The 19,745-nt window shown below is 51.9% G+C and overlaps 1 protein-coding gene across 1 annotated transcript in view; it reads right to left on the bottom strand.

The window, feature by feature from the left end:
• LOC139596575 (hydrocephalus-inducing protein-like) overlaps window positions 1-19,745 on the bottom strand; it is a 72,391-nt gene that overhangs the window by 23,608 nt on the left and 29,038 nt on the right. Inside the window, exons 15-33 of the mRNA XM_071440981.1 lie at window positions 19,131-19,266; window positions 18,515-18,679; window positions 15,506-15,744; window positions 14,107-14,359; window positions 13,334-13,477; window positions 11,929-12,069; window positions 11,130-11,446; window positions 9,650-9,845; window positions 8,850-8,948; window positions 7,954-8,163; window positions 6,971-7,099; window positions 5,611-5,788; window positions 4,921-5,096; window positions 4,068-4,201; window positions 3,002-3,138; window positions 2,241-2,362; window positions 1,965-2,158; window positions 1,454-1,664; window positions 155-331 (exon numbers count right to left, since the gene is read on the bottom strand). Coding sequence (XP_071297082.1) covers window positions 155-331; window positions 1,454-1,664; window positions 1,965-2,158; window positions 2,241-2,362; window positions 3,002-3,138; window positions 4,068-4,201; window positions 4,921-5,096; window positions 5,611-5,788; window positions 6,971-7,099; window positions 7,954-8,163; window positions 8,850-8,948; window positions 9,650-9,845; window positions 11,130-11,446; window positions 11,929-12,069; window positions 13,334-13,477; window positions 14,107-14,359; window positions 15,506-15,744; window positions 18,515-18,679; window positions 19,131-19,266 — 3,358 coding nt within the window. The remainder of the gene's footprint in view (window positions 1-154; window positions 332-1,453; window positions 1,665-1,964; window positions 2,159-2,240; window positions 2,363-3,001; window positions 3,139-4,067; window positions 4,202-4,920; window positions 5,097-5,610; window positions 5,789-6,970; window positions 7,100-7,953; window positions 8,164-8,849; window positions 8,949-9,649; window positions 9,846-11,129; window positions 11,447-11,928; window positions 12,070-13,333; window positions 13,478-14,106; window positions 14,360-15,505; window positions 15,745-18,514; window positions 18,680-19,130; window positions 19,267-19,745) is intronic.

The following is a 19,745-nucleotide window of genomic DNA, read 5'->3' on the forward strand; positions in this document are numbered from 1 at the left end:
ATGGATGTACAATGGACTGTCAGACATTTTCACCTAGTCATGCAGGAGTGCAATGCTTATGGGAAGGGCCCTCAGGGTTACAGTGTCCAGACACAGTCCTGGCACTGCTGCATCAGGCAAATGCCAGCTCCAGGAGAGGCAAATGAGCTCTTGCTGGCCAGAAATAAGGGTTGCAGCAGTGTCTCTCAATTGTCAGCGTCCGGCTAGCTCCCAGCACTGCTAGCAGCACGAGGGGGCACTTCTCCCGAGAGCTGGCTTCGGGATAGCGCCTAAGGCAGTGCCCGGCTTGCGGCTGCAGGCACACCTTGTGCAGGACGGAGTCTAGTAAAGGCTGCAACCAGCGGAAAGAAGAGGGCGGACTCCAACTGTGGCTTAATCCGGGCTTTAATGAATCCGGAGGGAGATTCCGACAGGAGAAGAACGGGGGGGGGGGGGTCCAAGGGATTGACACGTGGGCAGCACCAACGGGAAACATTCTGGGGAGGGGCCCCGGTCCCTCAGCCAACCATCGAACTCCCCTGCTGGAACATTCTAGCAGTAAGGGCGGGCAGTGAGAGTGATTGGCGGGGCACCGGGGAGGGGTCAGAAGACAAGATCCAAGGGTTTCCAGGGAAACCAGGGCGGAGTTTAGGGGATACATTGTTGGCTGGGGTGGAGCCAGGGAGACAGACAGCTCCAAAGGCGGGAAGGGAGAACTGGGGCAGAACCATTTTCAGACAGAAGGGGATTGGAATAAAACAACCTAATAACTTTACAAAACACACTACAACAAAGGGTCATCTTCTCTTCTGCTTAGTGTTTGGCTCTGGTCCAAGCCAGACACAAGATGGTTCCATTTCTTGAGCAATTAAAAGATCCCTGGGACTGTGTGTGGGCACAGAAGCACTTGTGGCCATGCTGGTACACACTGCCAGTTTCCGAGACCCAGCAGCCACAGGCAAGCCACTTTTGGGAATGCTTTGTCCTTTAAGCTGAATCCCCAGCTGCACAGGAATGTGCAGGCAGGCCAGAGCCCCAGGGACTGCTGGCAGCACCCCACTACAGGTGACCGTCCTGCCGTGCCCAGGAAGGTGGGTGGTGGCTGTTTGGTCTGTCAGTCCTGCAGCAGGATGAGCCATTCCAGGATTATCCTCTGTGAGTGGGCAGCTGCTCTGCACTGAGTGTCACAGCTGCAAATACAGCCAGGCAAGGGGGAGGCTGAGGGGAGCTGGGCACATCCCCCCCCATGTGCCAAGAGGCAGCCTCAGAGTCCTGGTGCTCTCTGTGCAAGCTCCCTGTGGGCATTTCAAAGCACATCTCACACGAGTGCTCTGTGGGGTAAACTGAGCCACGCAGAGTATGGGGCTTGCAGAAAGCTCCCTGTGAAGGCAGAGCTCCTACCACACTCTCTGCACCAGGCCCTCATTTCCAGATAGCCCTGACAGCCTCCTGGGCTGACACCCGCCAATCTCACCTCTTCCTTGGGTGTAAATTTGATTTGCAGATTCTGGCACCTTCCTGCACCAAGAGTTCCTCTGGGGGGCTTCACTTCAAAGGGACAGGGCTCATCCTCCAGCGCCTGCTGCTTCTGATGTACGGCTGGTGTCATGTATTTGCACTGATTGCTCTGGGCACAGAAACCAATCATGTGAGGTCTCCTCGTGCTCTGAGACACTGACACGGTGCTGAGAGCACCCACAGCCAAACCAAGTGTGGGCCCCATAGCCTACAGCAGGAGGGAAGCCCTGGAGACAGGGCAGGCAGATAGGGAACTACCGTCCTCAGAGGAGGAAGAGGAATGGGTGAAGATGGCAGCAAAGCAAAGCATCAGCTAATGGAACAGGTCCAGGCAAACCAGCCTTGATCTAGACCCTCAGAAGCTTCCTCAAACACGCTGTAGACCCAAGTGCTCAGGCAGCCACAGGAGCAGAAAGGGCAAGAATCACAAAAAAAACCCAACCAAGAAGTTCCGTGTTCAATGTTGCCTGTGCTTTACCTTCTGAACAGGCTTTACGGACCATCTGCAGGGTACTCGGAACCAGTTGTAGAGATGGACTGTCTCAACCTTGCACTGCCCAACCACGACAGCAGAGTAGTGCAGAGTGTTCTTGGAAAGTTCGATTGACAGTTCAGACACATTGGCATGAAGATGGATGTTATATGTGGGGCCTTTTGTCACCTGGAGAAGGACAGAGAATTCAGCGGAGCGTGCAGGTGACATCTGCTGCCCAGCCTGCTGCCTGCCCCAGGAGCTGTGGTACCTCTATGGGCAGCAGCACATCCACATCGCCCCGTGGCCGCCGCGCACTTTCAAAGCGCACGTCAAATTTCTTGATGTAGCTGTGGGGCAGGCCCTCCACCTGGTCCAGGTCCACGCTGAAACCTTGAAGAGATGAACACAAAGCAGCTGAGATACACCAGAAATACAAAATGTGTCATAAGCACATTAAGGCCTTACAGGTGTCCTGGCTGAGAGGTCTGGCAAAAGCCCCACGCCGTGCTGTGACCTGGACAAAAACTTAAGAGTGCACCTGAACACTGCTCAGACACAGTGAGCCACTGGGGGATGGAAGGGCAGCCTTGCCTCAAGGCCTCTTTTGGAAACCTCTTTTGATCCACCAGAGGATCTCACAGGCTGTTTCCTCAATAAAGACTGAATATAAGTTCTGTGACAGTGTGAACTCCAAACAAAGCACTTCAAAAATACAGCAGATCCCACTGGTTGGCAAAGTAAGCCCACAGAGTGCCCAAAGAAACTTGATGCCCATGGGAGCCAAGGGCAGAATATGCTGAGAGGTGACCAGGGTGATGAGCCCATCTGGCCTCTACACAGGAGCACTAGGGCAGTCACAGGCAGGCCAGGTCCCTGGGCATGGCTGGCCAGGGGAGTTCTGCCTCTAAAGCTCCCAGCAGGGGCACTGAGAAGAAAAAGCTCAGAAACCTCCCCAAGTTCAATGGCTTAAGCTAATCTGTCTGAGACACCTCCTTCAAGCCCACAGGAAGTGTCTCCAGCACTGCTTACCTGTGTCCTCCAGGACAGATACATTGACCTGGAAAGACACTGGGATCTGCCCATGGTTGGTGATCTCCAGAGTGCTTCTCTCAGTGAAACCCTTCCGGACAGTGCCCATGTCCAGGACATACTCGGGCAGCGCAACTCTGCAAGGAAGATTAAGGACAGTCCTTAAACCACAGCCTGGCTACACATCCAGGTGGATAGAGGATACAAATACAGTGGCTATTTCTTTATTCACTGCTGTAAAAAATCAGCTCAAGCCCATGAAACCCATGGCCTGACCACCTGGCAATGACTTTGGGAAGTCAGGAGTGCAGGTCCTAGGTTTTTTCAGCTACTAATGATACCTGAAAATAAGTTTAAAATGGACACTGGCCACAGCTCCTCTGCCATGAAAACCCAGTGTAAGTGAGAATACTAAGTCTCCACTGGTCTCAATGAAACTGAGTAGCCTGCCGTACAGCCTGAGCCTGAAATTGCTTTGGGGTCTAGGAACAAGATTTGCCTGCACAGGAAATCTTCGTTGCTCTGCAACCAGATCACACGATCTGTTCTGCAGAGCATCTTCTTCCTGAATTGAAGCTCCCATGCTTGTGCTGCATCATGATGGTGCAAAGGGATGGACCAAGTTACCTAGATAAGCCCTGCCACCCCACCAGGGTTCAAGCCATCTGATTTTGGGTTTTAAAGGGTTTCCTGACATGTGCAGTTCCCTTCTCCTTTTGTTCAGTGTCACAGCTGCACAGCTGTTAGTTGGAAGCAAGACTTCAGCTGGGAGCTGTCTCTTTCAGAGCTAGTCAGCAGGGACAGAGTCTATGCTGTCTGGAAGGGCTTGAAGGTCTGCACTGGGTCCCCCAGCTCTAGGGACAGAACCCCACAGCTGTGGGGAGCTGAGCAGTCCAAAGCTCAGCGTGGTGCTGGGGAAGGGAGGACACTCCACTGCTCACAGGCAGTGTGTCACAGCCACCAGAGCCTTTCTGTTCCCAGCTCTGCAGACCCAAGGAGCTCTCAGGAGAAGAGGACATGGCTGGGTGTTCCCCTGGGGCACCTGGAGATGGGAGTCCCTACTCACTTGACAAGGCTCTGGCACAGCTCCTTGTCAGGGAAGCTGCTCTTCGGGGGCTGGGATGTGAGCTTTTCCTGCAGCTCCAGAGCAGCCTTCTCTATCAGCTTCCTCACCATGTTTATCTGCAGCTGACTGTTTGGCTGAGGAAAGGGAAGACAGGGGCTGGTTAGCAAAGGTCCTTCCCAAGGTTTACACCTGAGAAAGGATCCCCCCCCACTCTTTTTGGGAGGGGGTGTGGGGTCCTCCTGTCTGGCTGCTCAGTGCCTGTGACACCTCCTGCTCTCTTAGCCAGGACCTCATCTCCAGGGAAGTAACTCCAGCATCTTTGCCTGCCCAGACACTGTCAGCAAAGCTGATCTGGCCAGGCAGACAGACAAGCCAGGAACCTTCCAGAGCTCCAGATACTTGCCTGCCCCCAGCCTGTACCCAAGCAGCTTGGACAAAAACTGTCTTGAAAGGGGGACCAAGCTAGTGCTTCTTGGAGATGAGCAGGGCCAGCACAGCCCCAGGGCACAGTCAGGCAACTGCTGTTAAGGGCTGTAAATCTGGCAGGGCTTGGGTTGGAACCAACAAACTGCCCAGCAATGACCTGCATCTCCTTCAAAGCACCATCAACTCCATCCCTGGAGCATGGCCTTCAGGATCTCTCCCTGGGCTAGCCAGGAAGCTGCTGCAGCCCCAGAAGAGACCATGAGCAGAGGGGCAGCCCTAGGGGCAATGCTGAGGTGACACAAGGTTGTCAGTGGGCAGGGAGGTCCCAGGTGCCATCAGGGCAGTGGGGAGTTGCTGTGGGCTGCAAGGGGCTCAGGTGACATGGAGAGGGTGGCCTGTGCCAAACAATGGCTGCAGTTGTTCTTACTACAATGCCAGAGTCAAGGATGCTGGGCTGCAGGTCCTGAGTCTTCGGAATCAGACTCTTTGGAGTCTCAGTTTTTGGGGTCTGAGTCTTCTTCTGAACAGCTGATTTATTCCTCTGACTGTATTGTTGCGGGGGTTTCATGAGCTGTGTCAGAGGCTTCTCATGTGTTTCTTTTCCTGAAGGAAGAAAACATCCACAAAGAGAAGTGTGAGCAAAGTGCCAGTCCCATTGAAGCTGGGAAGTCCCTACCTCCCAACACTGGTTTCTTCCAGAAATCCCTCAAGCCATCTATGGGAAGTGGATGCTGCTGCTCCTCTCTGAATCCTCATGTTCGCTCCCACCCATCTCCCTCCCCACTGAGGAGCAGCTCATCCCCTGCAATGTCACACAAATCCAACCCTGCCAGAAGCCCTGCCAGCCTCTCTTACAGCTTTCCCAAGCCTTTCACTCTAGCCATTGTCCTTCAGGATCCTGCCAGATGAGCTGGCAGGCTCTGCAGGGTGGTTCCTGGGACAAAGTTCACATGGGATCCTCTGCTCAAGACTCATGAAGCAACCAGGGGGCTTGACTTGGTCTGGGAGTCCTGCAACCCGCCAGGCTTGGTGGAGGTTGGCATGAGCTGCCCTCAGGGCCTATGGTAGGGAACGAAACCAGAGGGGCCCTTCCTGAGGGCAGACAGGCAATGCCCACCTTTGATGTTCCAGGGCAGGTTCAAAGTGATCATAGGAAAGGATGCCTCTCCTTTCAGGAAGATATTTTCTGGTTCCAGGTCACCCACTTGAAGCTGATAAGTCCTGCTGAAGGCTCCTGGAAATCCAGGCATGTAAGAGAATTCCAGCACTTGCTTCTCACCAGGTGCAACAGAGCCCTGCATGGACAGGAGAAGAGAGAGAGAATGCATCAGAGTGTTTGATGGGGATGGCTCAGGGGACAGACAGGCTGAGCAGACAGGTTCTCATCTAGAAGAAACCATCAGACCACATCACCTTAGCGATAAACATATTACAGTGTTGGTTTTCACAACTGTTAGAGTAAATACTATGTGGTTTATAATGTTGACTTTTGTAAAAGAAGTTTTGCTAAAGTTTAGAGTTCTTTTAATGCGAATGTTGTGTTGTGATACCAACGTTGGTGAAGAGTTGTTGTAGTATTAACACTTAACCAATAAAGGAATGGAAACCTGTTGAATGTGTCAAAAAGTAACAAATGACCAGGACTAGAACAACTGCACATGCTCCAAAAAGGTGAGACGGAGGAGGAACTATGTTAAAATATTTCAATATGTATAAGCATTTGTAGATATGGATTAGGCTGATGCAGTACCCAGGGTGTATCAGGGGTGTTGCTGTGTTGACTGGTCTGTGCCTCTGGCTAAGCACCCAAGCCAAGCCCTGCTGCCGGCCCATGGAGCCCGGCCCCGCTGCCGGCCGATCCAGCCCCGGCCCCGCTGCCGGCCGATCCAGCCCGGCCCCGTTGCCGGCCGATCCAGCCCCGGCCCCGCACGCTGGTGCGGCTGGCAGCACTTGCTCCATCTGCCGAGCAGGAGCCGACACAGCGCCTCAGGGCTCTAGCGGTGACGCTCTGTCCCCGTCCTCTGTTGCTCTCTCCGTTTCTCATTTTCTCTCTCACTCTCTTTTCTGTCCCCTTCTGGTCGGGACCATACCCTTTCTTTACCGATAAACAGTTTTCAGATATAAGGGTGCGTTTGTGCCTTATTTTCCTCTGAGAAATCTATCAAAAAGAATTCTCCTCTGCTCCCCTTCCAGCAGGACAGGACAGTGACCCACGCACCTGTGCCTCCCGCCGGTGTCTGCCTCTGACAGCAGAGCCACCCACCAGCCAAGGCCGCGGGGGAGTCTGTCAGGAGAGCACTTGTTTGACCTTCTCTGCCCACAGCAGAAATTGCTTACAGCCCTGTCTCTCTCATGGCTGGGTTTGGGGTTTTCCTCTCCGACTTTCCCCCTCCCTCCCCCCAGTTTTTTTTTTTTCCCTTTAACACTCTCCGGGGCCACCTGACACAGGGCTGGGCTCAGTCACTTGTGCTACTTACAGTGGTGGGGTTGACCAGAAACACACCAGGCAGACGCTGGTCTGCAGGGCTAGGCTTTAGCACCCAGTTGAATTCAATCTTGCCAGTGTTCTCCAGGGTGACCTTGCTGTGATGAATTTCATTAAACATCTGGAGAGAAGGCACAGGAGAGGGAAGTTACCGACCCAGGCCTGCTGCTGGGAATCTCCTTCCTCCCTCCTGGGCTTGAAAGCAGACACATCATGGGAGCAGGGACCAGGGAGGAGATAGGGGCACTTGGGAACCTGGGGAACCCCCAGGTCCAGGGCACCTGCACAGCACCAGGCAGCTCTGGCAGCACACAGAGCTGTGGTAACAACCATGTGAGGGCCAGCAATAAATGAACCAGGGCACACAGGCCCTCTGCCCTCTGAGGGGTCACCCACAGCCAGGAGAAACAGAGACAGCACTGAGGCATTCCAGGAGAAAAGGCACCTGCATGCAAGTATTGGCAAGCAACATGCATGCAACAAGGGAGTCACCCAGGGCAACACAGACAGGGCCAGCAGCTGGAAATATCTGTGGGCTTTCCACTGAAAAAGAGTGAAGTGGGGATTATTCTGGGACAGTCTCTCCAAATATAGTGACTGGAAGCCCAACTTCTTCCCTTGATTATTGTGTGGATTAAGCAAGAGCTTTAGACAAGAGCATCTCCTTGGAGGCCAGGCTTTAGGTGTGGATCAGCAGAGAGATGTCTCAGGGACACACCCCTCAGAGCACCCCCACTGGGACCCTGCCTGCCCCAGGAGGCAGTGTTAGGTACCCTGAAAAAGAGGCATTCCCAGCATTGTGGAGAGGGTTGGAGATGGCCATTTTAGAGCAGCTTGGATGCCAGATGTGTCCCTCAAAGGTTGGGCTTCCAAGCCCCAGAGCCAACAAAGGGGCTGGGAAGGGGAGGGAGCCCTGGAGCGAGGTGGGCAGGAACCCACCAAGGCAAGGAGCTGTGCCAGGGATGTGTGTGGTACCTGAGAGCCACAGTTGGTCTCCCGGGGGCTCACGGAGTAGCTGATGCATGCGGTCTCCCCAGTCAGCACCACCTCATAGGTGGGGCCTCCCTCCACGTGGCACAGCGCCGTGACATCGGAGATGGTGTTGAAATGGCTACAGAAGGTGAAGGAGACCTGCTGGCTCTCTCCTGGCTGCAGCACACCAGACAGTGGCAGGATACTGAAAACCTGGAGGACAGGAGAGATTGAGCTGTTGAGCATGGAAATGTATGCAGAAGAGCATCTTGGAGCAAAGTGCAGCTGTGACAGCAATAGGCCCAGAGGGGCCTATTCCCCAAACACTGCCAGAATCATCCTCATCTCATCTTGCATCCAGTGCAGGGACCATGGGGAAAATCTTCTCCCATCCTCACGGGTCAATGCATTAATTAATACACTACATTAAAGTAAATGTCTCCTGGCAGTAGAAATTCTCTCTGATGCACAACTTGCCTTTAAAAAGCCTTTCTTACTGCTTTTAGAAAAGGTGGACACTCAGAGTGAGAGCTCTTGGAGCTCAGGGAGCTCAGAGAAGAACTCCAGCCCAGCTCATCTGACTCCTGAGGCCTTTCCCCTTTCTCTCTGATATATATGGTGTGCTCTCAAGGTGCCTCAGCAAAAGCTCCTGCAAAACTTTCCTATGAGATGAGGTCCAGGGGGAGCAGTGCCCTCCACAGGTGCTGAACAGCGTCCTTGGGCAGCCCTACAATGTGTCCTGCAAGGCCTCTCCAACAAGCAGCTGCTCCAGCAGCCCTTTGTGATGGGCCTGCAGGGATGGGAGGCCCCTCTGTGGCCAATGCTGAGGGCCCCCAGTGGCACTGGCAGCTCCAGTCCTGCTGGCCACACTGACAATGGGCAGTGAGATTCCCTCTTACCTCCTCTGCTTCCAGGGGAGTGTGCAGTACATCCGTGGGGGAGATGGTTCCCACCAACCCTAGTGGGATGTAATACTGTCCACGAGTTTCTGCTGGCACCTGAAAAAGAAGCCATTTTCTGTGCTGGGAGGAAGAGACAGCCACTTTGCAAAGTCTCCCTTTGTAAGACAGCTCCAGCAGGGCAATAGCAGCTCTGGGTGAAAGCAGAGCCCTGAAAACAGGGAGTCTGGCTGCCTTGGGAAGAGGCTCCATGGAGATCAGGACTCATCCCAGCTTGCTCTGGGAAGCAAGCTGGAGGTCTTATCATCATGCTGCATATAAAAGCCTCATCTTACATTGTGAAGGAAACAAGGCAAAAAAATTCCACACTCAACACAGGTCTGTAGGATCTGAGTGAGCTTCTCCAAGGAAAACTCTCCTATTTCTCCCTCCCACACACTCCATGTCCAGCCACTGGCCCTGCTGCCCAGCCCACTCTCAGGGCACAGCACAGCAGGGCAGCAAAAAGGGAGCTCAGCAGCACAAGCACGACTTGTTGGTGGCAGGCTGGGGAGGCAACACAAGCACTAGGTGTACAAGAAAATCTACCTCTGCTCCTGAAGATTGGGCAAGATCCTGAGATTCTTTCAGGGCTGTGACTGGCTCCTCCACATTTCTAATCCTGAGGCGTCTCCTTTGAGATGCTGAGGAATGCAGACTGGGTCTCTTCTCCTTTGGTGGTTGGGGTTTGAATTTATTAAGCTCATATCTGGAATATAACATAACTATGAACAGGGACCTGCAGTGGGAGGGAGGGACACCTGCACCAGCAGCTCCTGGCCAGGATGCAGCCCCTGGGTGGGTGCTGGCACACTGAACTGAGAAATGGTTGGATCCAGCCCTTCCCAATCCAGGCTGGAGCAGGTCTGTTCTAAGGGCAGCCCAGGGATGACACTGAGGTGCTGCAGCAGCTGCAACTGCTTGCACTGAGCAACTACAGAGGACAGGCATGAACACCTGGTGGGGATGCAAAAAGCACAGTGGGAGTGGCAAAGACAGAGAAGGCAGCAAAAAGGTGAGATCTGAGGCGCCAAGGGGTAGAGCTGGCCACTGATGAGCCAGCACAGCCCCCACCCCCAGTGCCCAACACCAGAAACTGTAGCTCTACCAGGGATTTATCAGGAATATTCCCCTGACACTGGTGGGGGGTTGGTTGACATTGTCCAACACTCCCAGGTGACTCAGGTCACATCCCCCATTTTAAATTGAAGCAGGTGCTCAGGGTAACTCTGCTTGTGTTTCTAATGCCATGTGAGGGACACAGCTGAGCTGTGCCTGCCTGTCACCCTGCTGAGCTGCAAGTGCTCCCCACAGTCAAACACCACCTGGATGCTCCATTCCCAGACAGGCCTGTAATGACCTGCTCCCCAAAGAATCACTGTCTTTAGCTTTGTAGCTTGTTATCTAAGCCTGGGTTTCATTTCTGGATGAGGTGCTCTCTCATCATAACCCCCAAGAGATCCCTAATCATCTATTCCACTGTCTTTAGTTGTAATGAATGGTTTGAGGCAACTTCCCAGGACCATGGTGCCCAGACAATGACATTTTTCACTCTAAAGTAGAAACTCTCTGGGAGGCAGGGATAGGAGATGATGTGATGAACAAGTCCTGCTGTCAAGCACTACAGAACCCATAAGGGACATGTTGCAGTGAGGGAAAGTCAAAATGAGTATCAAGTGTCATAAAAAAAGGAGTGAAGAATCCGAGGTGTCCACTGAAAGCTGACCCCTGGGAAAGAAATCGTCCTGGCAGTAAAGGAGTTGTCTCAGAAAAGAAGGGAAGGCTGTTCAGCTGGCTGTTCAGCATCAGCCCAGGCACTAAGTAGCTCTTTGTCTGGTGTTGGGACTGTCTGGGCATCCTCCAGCACAACGCAAGGGAGGAAGGTGAGGAGCAGAGAGCAGCTCCTGCAGAGAGGACCCATCCCAAAGCAGAGGGGCCAGAAGGGCCTTCAGCAGCACTGTGGGAGCTGGGACTAGGAGCCCTTCCTCAAGGTGGACATTGCCTCATGCCACAGAAGTCTGAGAAAGCAGCTTTCACCCCAGCTTTCCTTCCCAGGGAAACCACTGTGGGGGCAGCACCAAATTGGTAGAAAACCCATTCCCTGGGCATCCAGCCTGAGCACAGCTGGTCGGTGTTATTTGCATAAGAAAAAGTCAGAAGCAGTCTGTGAGATCCCAGGCAAACAGTACAAACAGGACACCAGCAAGACGAGCTTCAAGGAGAGGGCAAAGGTGCACATACCTCAACCTGTAAACCTGGCTCTTGGAGTGGAATGACCAGCGGTACTGCACAGGCAGTGGGCTGCAGTTGGTCATCTCCAGGGAACGCACTTCTTCAGCACCAGCCACGATGCAGCCAAACTCCAGGGAGCTGGGCTGCATCTGGAGATTTGGAAAGTGCACTTCTCCCCACAGGATGATACGCTCCACAAAAGGATGGCCCCTGACCAAGTTTATATTCAGAACCTTCTCTTTTTTCCAGGTCTTAAAATCCAGTTCATAAGCTGGGTCAAACGCGACATAGAGATGACAGGTCTCCCCTACATCCACTCTCACAGGCTGCAAGGAGATGAGCAGTAATTAATCACCTGTGGGATGATGTCCCAAGGTCTGACAGCATGAAACAGTAAATGCTCCAAGTGACCCCAGCACGGGCTTCTCAGTTCATGGTTCATCTCTCTCCAGCAGGGCTCTGGCTGCAGGCACCACAGTCCAGTCCAGGATCCCTCAGGCTCCCGTTTCTGTGCTCAGCCCCAGTACAAGGGGGTGGCTGCTGGAGATCTGGCATGGCTTTCCAGGAGACACCTTCCCTGCATGGCTTGCCCAGACCCAGCTGCCTGCTCCCTTCTCCCTGTGCCTTAAAGCCAGGATGGATCTTCTAGATAAGATTTTGATTCTTTCAGCAGCTTTGCTGATGCAGCTCAGGCCAGCCCACTGCTGATGCTACAGAATAAACTTCTTGACTCAAGGAGCTCCCAACAGAAAGGCACCACCACATCCCTCCTCTTCAGACCCCACTGGAGGAGGCCAGGGCTGCTCACCTGGCCATCTGGGAGGGGCTGCTGCTCCTTATCACAGACCAGGAACGGCCGCTCCAAGTCCAGCATGAGGTCCAGTGGCAGCATGCAGGTGTTTTTTAAAGACAAAGGCTGGTACTTCAGCCTCAGGACATCACTGGGTTTCTATGGAAACAGGAGAGAAGGAAAACCAGCCTCAACTAGCCATAGACGTCCTTCTGCTTCTGATGCATCTCACATTCTTCAGCCCCACAAGTGCATCCATCTCTATTTACCCTTTCTATTTGTTTCTACCCTTCCAGACAGTTTTTCTTTATAGCAGATGCTTTTCATGTTTAGAAACCACAGCATCATCTGGGGGACAGGGAAACACTCCCAAGTACACATGAGGGAATAAGCCCCTGAGAGGAGGTGGCTGCTTGAACAAGATCTAAAGCAGAAAGTGAATCCAGGCCATTTGTCTCCAGATTTGTCTTTCTGTTGGGCAAAACAGCACTAGATGGTCCTCACTCACATACAGTCATTTCTCACAACCTTATTGGCTCTAGCAGCCTCATAAAAGCCTGGGCTCTTCCTTCCTGTCTGAGCATTGTGCTGGGCTTCCTGCATGGTTTAGAGAAACCAGGGACTTTGGGAAGCCAGTTCTGGAGGTACTGATATCAAACAGGTGCTGTGCCATAGTATGCAATAAATCAGTTTGTGTGTGTGGCATTGAGCAGAACCCAGGCAGAATCAGGGAGAGCTGAAAAGCTCCTAAATTACATCTGAACTGCCTGTTCCAGGGGGGATTCTGTACTTCAGTGGAAGCCTGGGAAACCAGAGGAGAGGCCTGAAACTACAGAAACCAAAGGATGAAAGATCTTCTCTTTTTTAGACAACTTGCAGGAGAGGGAAAGGTGATGCTGGAGTTGGGATCCAGAGACTAAAGGGCACCTGCTCTGCCTCAGTGTTATCACTGCAGCTGCAAGATGTCTGGGGGTTCTTTGAAGCAGGTGAGACTTAGGGAAATGCACAGAGCTGTACCATATAACTATATCATAAAGTATTCATGCCAATAGCATGAATAGAGAAGGCAAAGAGACACAGGAGGCGATGGGTTTTTCCTTGTCAGCCTGAGGAATTCACAGGAATCTCCATTTTTCCCAGCTTCCCTACAGCATCAGTGTACAGACATCACCGTGCCTTGGAGCATCCTCCAAAACCTCCCTTTACAGTGAGCAGAGAAACTGGCATTTCTCTGGAAGTGGCCACAATCCCCCTTGGCAGTGCAGCTGTAACTGCAATTTTACTTTGGGGAAATTAAATACCAGTCTCATCTCTAAAAGCATCTTCACTCACTTTACAGAGTGAAGCGTAAAGAGGGGCTTTAACACAAGCACACACCCCTCTCAGCCATGCTGTTAAATGCTAGGATGCAATCCAGACTTACCTTGTTCACCCGGAAAGAGAAGTGTGTGGCTGACATTTCTATAGAGGGGTGAATAAACTTGCAGGTAAGGACTGTCTCTATTATCTTCTCTGTCCTGCTGGTTATCATACTGACAGCTTCACACATCACATAATCCTGCACCTCCTGCATGCAAGAGTCACTTGTCACCAGTGGGTGGTGGCAGAGCATCCAGCAAATGCCCTCCACTGGCTCAGCACCCACCACCCACCACAGGCTCTATTCTTGCCACTGAGTTATGGTCACTGGCCCCTTTTCTTCCAGTGATGCAGCCTATTTATTTTGTGCTCAATTGTCTGTAGTACTGCACCCCAATACCCACAAAAGGCACTTGTGAAATACTCCCTCTCTTCCCAAGGCTTTTGTTTTACTCTGTGCTTACCCCAGATAAATCACTTGGCACTTGTTTAATTCACTTTCTTTTTGGGCTCTTAGACTAAGTGTAACTTATTTCTATGCCTTCTTTGCTGACTAAGCATGCAGCACTGTTTGCCCAAAAAGAGCAATATTTCCTTCCACTGCTGCTTTGGGATCAGCACTGGGTTTTGGTAGCTGTGGAATCACAATAAAGTCTCAGCTGGTCTGATGGTGGCCAGCAAGGAAAGCAACTGGTGCTGCCACAGAAACGTGTGGTCTTACATCAGCTTCTTGAAGGCCTCTGCTCATTTGCCCAGGCAAATGTCAAGGGACTGTGGAACAAGCCCAGGGGAGGGGATCTGATGGTTCCCCAGGCTCAGCCATGGTGGGGACCTCACCTGTGGGATGCGGGAGAAGCCTCGCAGCACCATGTCCTCAGACTGGCCTGGCTGCAGGTCCATCGACAGTGGCTCCAGCCCAAACACGGGGCTGGCATGTTTGGGGCCCTGGGAATCATCCCCAGGGCTGCTGAGGGCTGAGACACTCTGGCCCTCCTGCTCAGATGGGCTGGAGCATTCCACACTCCAGAAGAGCCGATGGAAATGGTGGCCCCTGTTTGTTACTTTGAACTGATGAATACAGGGTGTGAGGCTGGAATAGAAGGCAGGATGGAAAATAGTATGGAAGTAGCTATTTCCCTGGTCATCAGATTGCTCCCAGTGAGCAACCTGAGGTGTTAATTTCTTGGAGACTGTCTACATTTCCAGCTCCTAATGTGGACCAGAAATAGTGTCTGATAAGGTGCCCTTTTGACGTCATTATTGCAAAGGGAAATATGCTTATAATGGTAATGTAACATTTTCCAGGTGAGGCTAACAGGACGTGGTGTTTTCCCCCAGAATGTTTGTTCTGAGTTGATTCATACTGTTGCTGTATTTTGTATTAATCTGTGCCTGAAACTGTTACTGAATCTTTGAGATCCTGCACTTGGGGACCTTGTGTGTGGGGGTATGACTGCAGACATGTCTAAAAGCCAGCTCGGAGACAGTTTCTGGATGATACCAGCAAGCTGGTAAAAACTGCCTGCTCCAGGAGAGGACACCAGGGGTGCAGAGCCTCTCTCATTCGTAGTAGCTTTGGTTTTGCACTGCTAGCCATTTGTAGAAACTTCATTTTGCATTAGAAACTGTTTGGAAGTGAACTTTGCAAACTCTGCTGGCAGTGAAAAATCGAGCAAGGCCCTGGGCAGAGCAGGGCAGCAGCAGAGCCCACGAACAGCACGAGGAAGCGGCGGCAGCGGCGGTGCAGACCCCGCACAAACCAGAGAGTTTCCATCTGCCTCTGGAACTGCTCTGTGGGCTCCTGCCTCGCTGGTGGGGGTTGTCACCCTCCTGTCTCTTTGTTCCCAGGGCCCCTGCTTGCCATTTTGGAAGGGAAGGGTATGATGCCATCTTCCCTTGGTCTCTCAGCCACACGGAGGGGCCGCCTCATCTGGGCACCATTTCGGGAACCTTTTGTTCTGGGGGAGCCTACGAGATCATTTCTTGGTCAAGTGAGGACATCAACGTATTAGAACTAAAGACAATTCAATGGCAAGTTAGCAACTGGTTTCCCTGTCAGTGGCTTTTGAGGGTGTCTAACAACTCTCAACTGGCCCTCACGTGTTTCTAAAGGAATCTCTGCCTTCAGGGAAGGAGTCAGGGCTTTGAACACTGAAGAAGACTTTGCCTGAAGGACTACAGCAAAACTGCTCCTTGTTGAGACAGGAGGCGAGGTAGGGGTGGAGAGATCTCCTACCTGAATTGGTATCCCAGGTTGAGCTCTGGGCTGAATGGCTTGTCTATGACAATTGTGGTGCCAGTGCTCAAAGCCACCAGCCAGAAGGCGGTGCAAAAGTTGCTCCCAAAGAACAGCCGGACAGGGACAGAAAAAAGCCCCGTGTCATCCAGCGTTGCTGTGACAGTCACAGACACCTCACCCTCAGCAGGGATCACTCCTTTGCTGGGTTCAATGGCACAGCAGTGGGGTTTGCGAGCCTGTAAGACAAGCACAATATGCATTTAGGAAACCACCCTGGTCTCTTGTGGGGTACAAGAGAAGAAAGACTAAAGAGGGGATGATAAAAATCATAAAGGCTTAAAATCCCTAAAATGCAGTATTGGGCAACAGCAGAGCTCATACAACCTGTATTTTTCCCTCCTTTAATGGACTCACCTAATTAACCCAGTTTTGCCCAACCCAAGGGATGCTTATCCTCAGGAGAGTGTTCCTTCCCCAGTCTTTCTCTGCACTGTGGGCCAAGGAAAGCTGCTTTCTCTCTCCTGCCTTCTCACAAAGGCTCAAGGCCAGAGGAAGCCAGGACTGCTCAAATCCCACTGCAGAAACCACACGGCTGGAGGATACTGCTGAGAGCCTGAAGAATATCTCTGCAAAACCAGTTGTGCAAAACCCCAACACCAAACTATTCTTTCCCAAGGGGCCATCAGTGCTTCTCAACACCCCCTAAAGGACTGAAGCCCTCACTTCCCACTGTGCATCAGCTGTAGAGAGGTGCCCCAGTGCCCTCTGCTTTGGAAAAGTCACCTCCAAATGCTTATAGCAGAGCAGGAAAGCAGGAAGCAGAAAGAAAACTGGACAACATGTGCTCTGTGGGCATGGCCCACTCTTCCCAAGAACTCTTGTCATCTGCTTTCTCATGGACTTCACAGATTGGCCAAGAGAGCTGGAAGCTGCCCAAAGGAGGGAGGAAAGGCCTTGCACCAGCACAGCTGTGCAGACACTGCTCTGCAGGTCTGGCCCTGGCAGGAGCACATGAAACCCAACCTTTACACACCATGAGCACCCAGCCAAGGGGCATTGCTCCCTGCAGAGGCTGAAAGCAGAACTCCATTGTAGAAATAGCTGGAAAAGCAGCAAGAGGAAAAGTCACACCCCTCCTCCTTGGCCCAGGAGGCTGTGGCTGGACTCTCCCACATGGCCTGATGCTTTACCCACAGACACAGACAAGTCCATGGTATCAGGTTTTAACCAGCTCCACAAGTTCAACACACCCAGCATGAAGAAGAACAAACCTCAAGCCCCTCACAGATCCCCCCCTCCAGCAGCCATCCCAGCCAGCCCCAGGCCCAGCCTACAAGCCCTTCCTGGCTGCACCAGCCCTGCTCCCCCTGCCAGGGGAGCAGCCCCAGCTCCTTCTGCCCTATGCAGCCCCCACATATTAAACAGCCTTTCTCTGCAGCTGCTCCCCAAAGATGCTCTTCAATAGCCCAGAGATCACAGGCTGGGGGGTGCACAACCCCCACCCCTGTCCTTGTGTGGACAGCCCAGCTGGCTTGACCCACAGGAGCCTCCCCACCAGCAGTCTGAGGACAGACCTCACACCCTGCTCTCTACTATTAACAGCAGTTTGGCACAAAGCAAATGTAGATGGGACAGGGAAACCACAGTGAAATCCATGCTCTGGGGAGCAAAGGACCACAGGTTTCTCTTGATCGCGGAGCTCCAAAATGTGACACACACAGCTAAAGACAAAAGATAAAATTAAGGGAGAACTTTGTCAACACAATCCAGATTAATTTCTGCACCAACATCTCTGCACCTGGTTTCACTGAGAGGTGCCCCAGCTAAAACCACTCCAGAGCCAGGTTCCTCTTGCCTTGCTCAGATGGAATATTGGAGTATCTTGCCTCCTCTCACACAGGGCAGTATGGAAATCTTGCATATAAAAACCGAGTCATGGCTGCTACTGACCAGTACATTTCCCTGGAAAACAGCCCCACAGATACTTACAACCTCCATCCTGAAGTCTGTAGGGACGAGACTGTTGTTGAAGAGGGTAAGGCTTCGTGAAGTAGGCTGTAGAGCTGGGATCCTGCCAAACTCTATCAGCCTGGGACTTGGGTAGATTGCTGCCAGCTGTTGTCCAGAGCTCCGTAATTCTGGTCTCTGTTCCAGGAAGCAGGCAAGAAAGATTTCAAAAAAAACCAAAACAAACCATAACAGGGAAACCTAAAAAAGCTTAAACAGCTCAACTTCACTCGAGTTGTTTCTTTAGGGACTGCTTCCACTTTCCAGCTGAAATGCTGGGCTTTTGGGAAAAAAAAATAAATTACATATTGACCCCTAAATTAAAAAGGATTAAGGTATGAGAAACTTTCAAACCACAAATTATTGGCCCAAAGGTAAAAGCTTTGCAAGAAATTTCTAGTTAAGATCAGGCTGAAAGTTAAACAACTGGTTATTCTGGCAGGGAGAAACCCTCCTCTTTAAGGGAAGCAGCCTGATAGTAGAAAGCAACTGTTTGTGAGACTTCAGCTTGCACTGCCTGTCCTTCCTGTTCACTGATTTACAGGCAGTGCCACAATGGCCCAGGTTCAGATGTTTGGTGCCACCCAGGGAATTTGGCATCATCATTTCCATCTGTTTTAATATAAATTTAAATCCTTCTCCAACCACTCCCACTCTTCAAATGCCAGCTTTCCTTTCTTTTACAGAAGGCTCAAGGTTCCCAGAAATCTTCTGACATCCTCTTTTGTGCTCAGAGAGATGACATTTTAAAACAGACGTTTCCAAAATAACCAGCATTAAAGATTAATTAACTAAAATAATCCTTGATTCCAGCTTAGCCAAACTCCATTCTGTGTCAGACACTGAGATTACCACCTATGAGGCATGGGCTGTTTGTGCCACCATCCCTCCTGTCCTTCTCCCCAGCAGCCTGGGCCTGTTTTCCCCGGCAGAATCCCTGTCCCTGTGCACCCTGCCAGGAGCAGTTGCACACAGGCTCACATCTCCCCTTGCCCTCACCAGGGGGTTTCTCTCATCCCCGAACACGCCGATAAGAACATTGGTGCAATGCTTGTCCAGTGTTTGGACTTCGATGTTAACTGGGATCTCTGCAAAGCTGTGAGGCTGGACAATCCCACAGGGCTTGGGGCTGGAGTAGAGCACGGGAGAGTCGTCCTTGCGTTTCTGGAAGGGACAGAATGAAATGCAACTTTAGAGGGACCTCTGAAGAAACCTTAAACTCCTGAACATCCATGCAACAGCAACTTACACACATGTTTAAAAATCCCCAGGACAAAGGTCAAAGGCAGAAACAAGATGCAAGAATTGTAGGCTTAGCATTCTCAGGGGGTCCTGCAAGGAGGCTGCCAGCACAGGCACTGGTGTCTGTGGATGCAGCAGCTTTTCACAGCCCTCTAAGATCTCCCACAAGAAAACAGCCTGAAGACTAGACTAGAACATAAACTGTTTCTTCAGCAGGTTGAACTGCATCCCAAAGTTTACATTCAGGTAGGATCTTGTTCTCAGCAGGTCTTTAAGACTGAATAGAAACCAGCAAGGCTTTATCCAAACCCTTTTTTTCCCCTAATAATCCCCTAATAATATTTGAGAGGAGGAAGTGGATGTGATGCCAAACCTGGGGAATGAGCCCATAGCAGCCAGGAAGGTCGGTGTCATTTGCAATGAGGAACTTCCTCTCGTAGGGCACATTCGGGTGGCACTCATCGTATAGCAGGATTTCAGGGTACACCCGCAGCCTCGGAACAAGACACCTGGGCAAAGAGATGACCCCAGGGCAATCAGAGATACTGACAGAATGGAGAACGTTTACCCCCAAAGATTGTGCAATGGAGCATAAACCTTGTCACTATCAAACAGGTATTTAACAGCCCTACAGTGATAAATTGCCTTCTACCTCTTCCCACTCCAACATGTCTTGTCAAGGAGGGGCAAACCCTGAGAGGCAGCACCCAGAGGCTGCCAAGTACCCCAGGCAGAGCTCTTTGCCCCACAGCTGCCTCAGCCCCTCCTTTACCCAGGAAGGCTTGACAGGACTCCTGGAACAGTCCCAGTGAGCCACGAGCTCTGGGGGAGCCTTCCCAACAAGGATCAGTGCTCCCCAGGGCCCAAGGAACACACAACTCCAGTGTCTCAGTAAAAATGACTCCCTTCTCTCCCATGGAGCTGCTGCCCTGCCTGAGAACTCAGCTCTTTGCCCCAGCCCTGGAGGGCACGAGACAGCAGCTGCCCC

Source organism: Agelaius tricolor, unplaced genomic scaffold (genome assembly GCF_023055355.1).
Source record: "Agelaius tricolor isolate 1412-34295 unplaced genomic scaffold, bAgeTri1.0.p SCAF_15, whole genome shotgun sequence".
Taxonomy (NCBI): Eukaryota; Metazoa; Chordata; class Aves; order Passeriformes; family Icteridae; genus Agelaius; species Agelaius tricolor.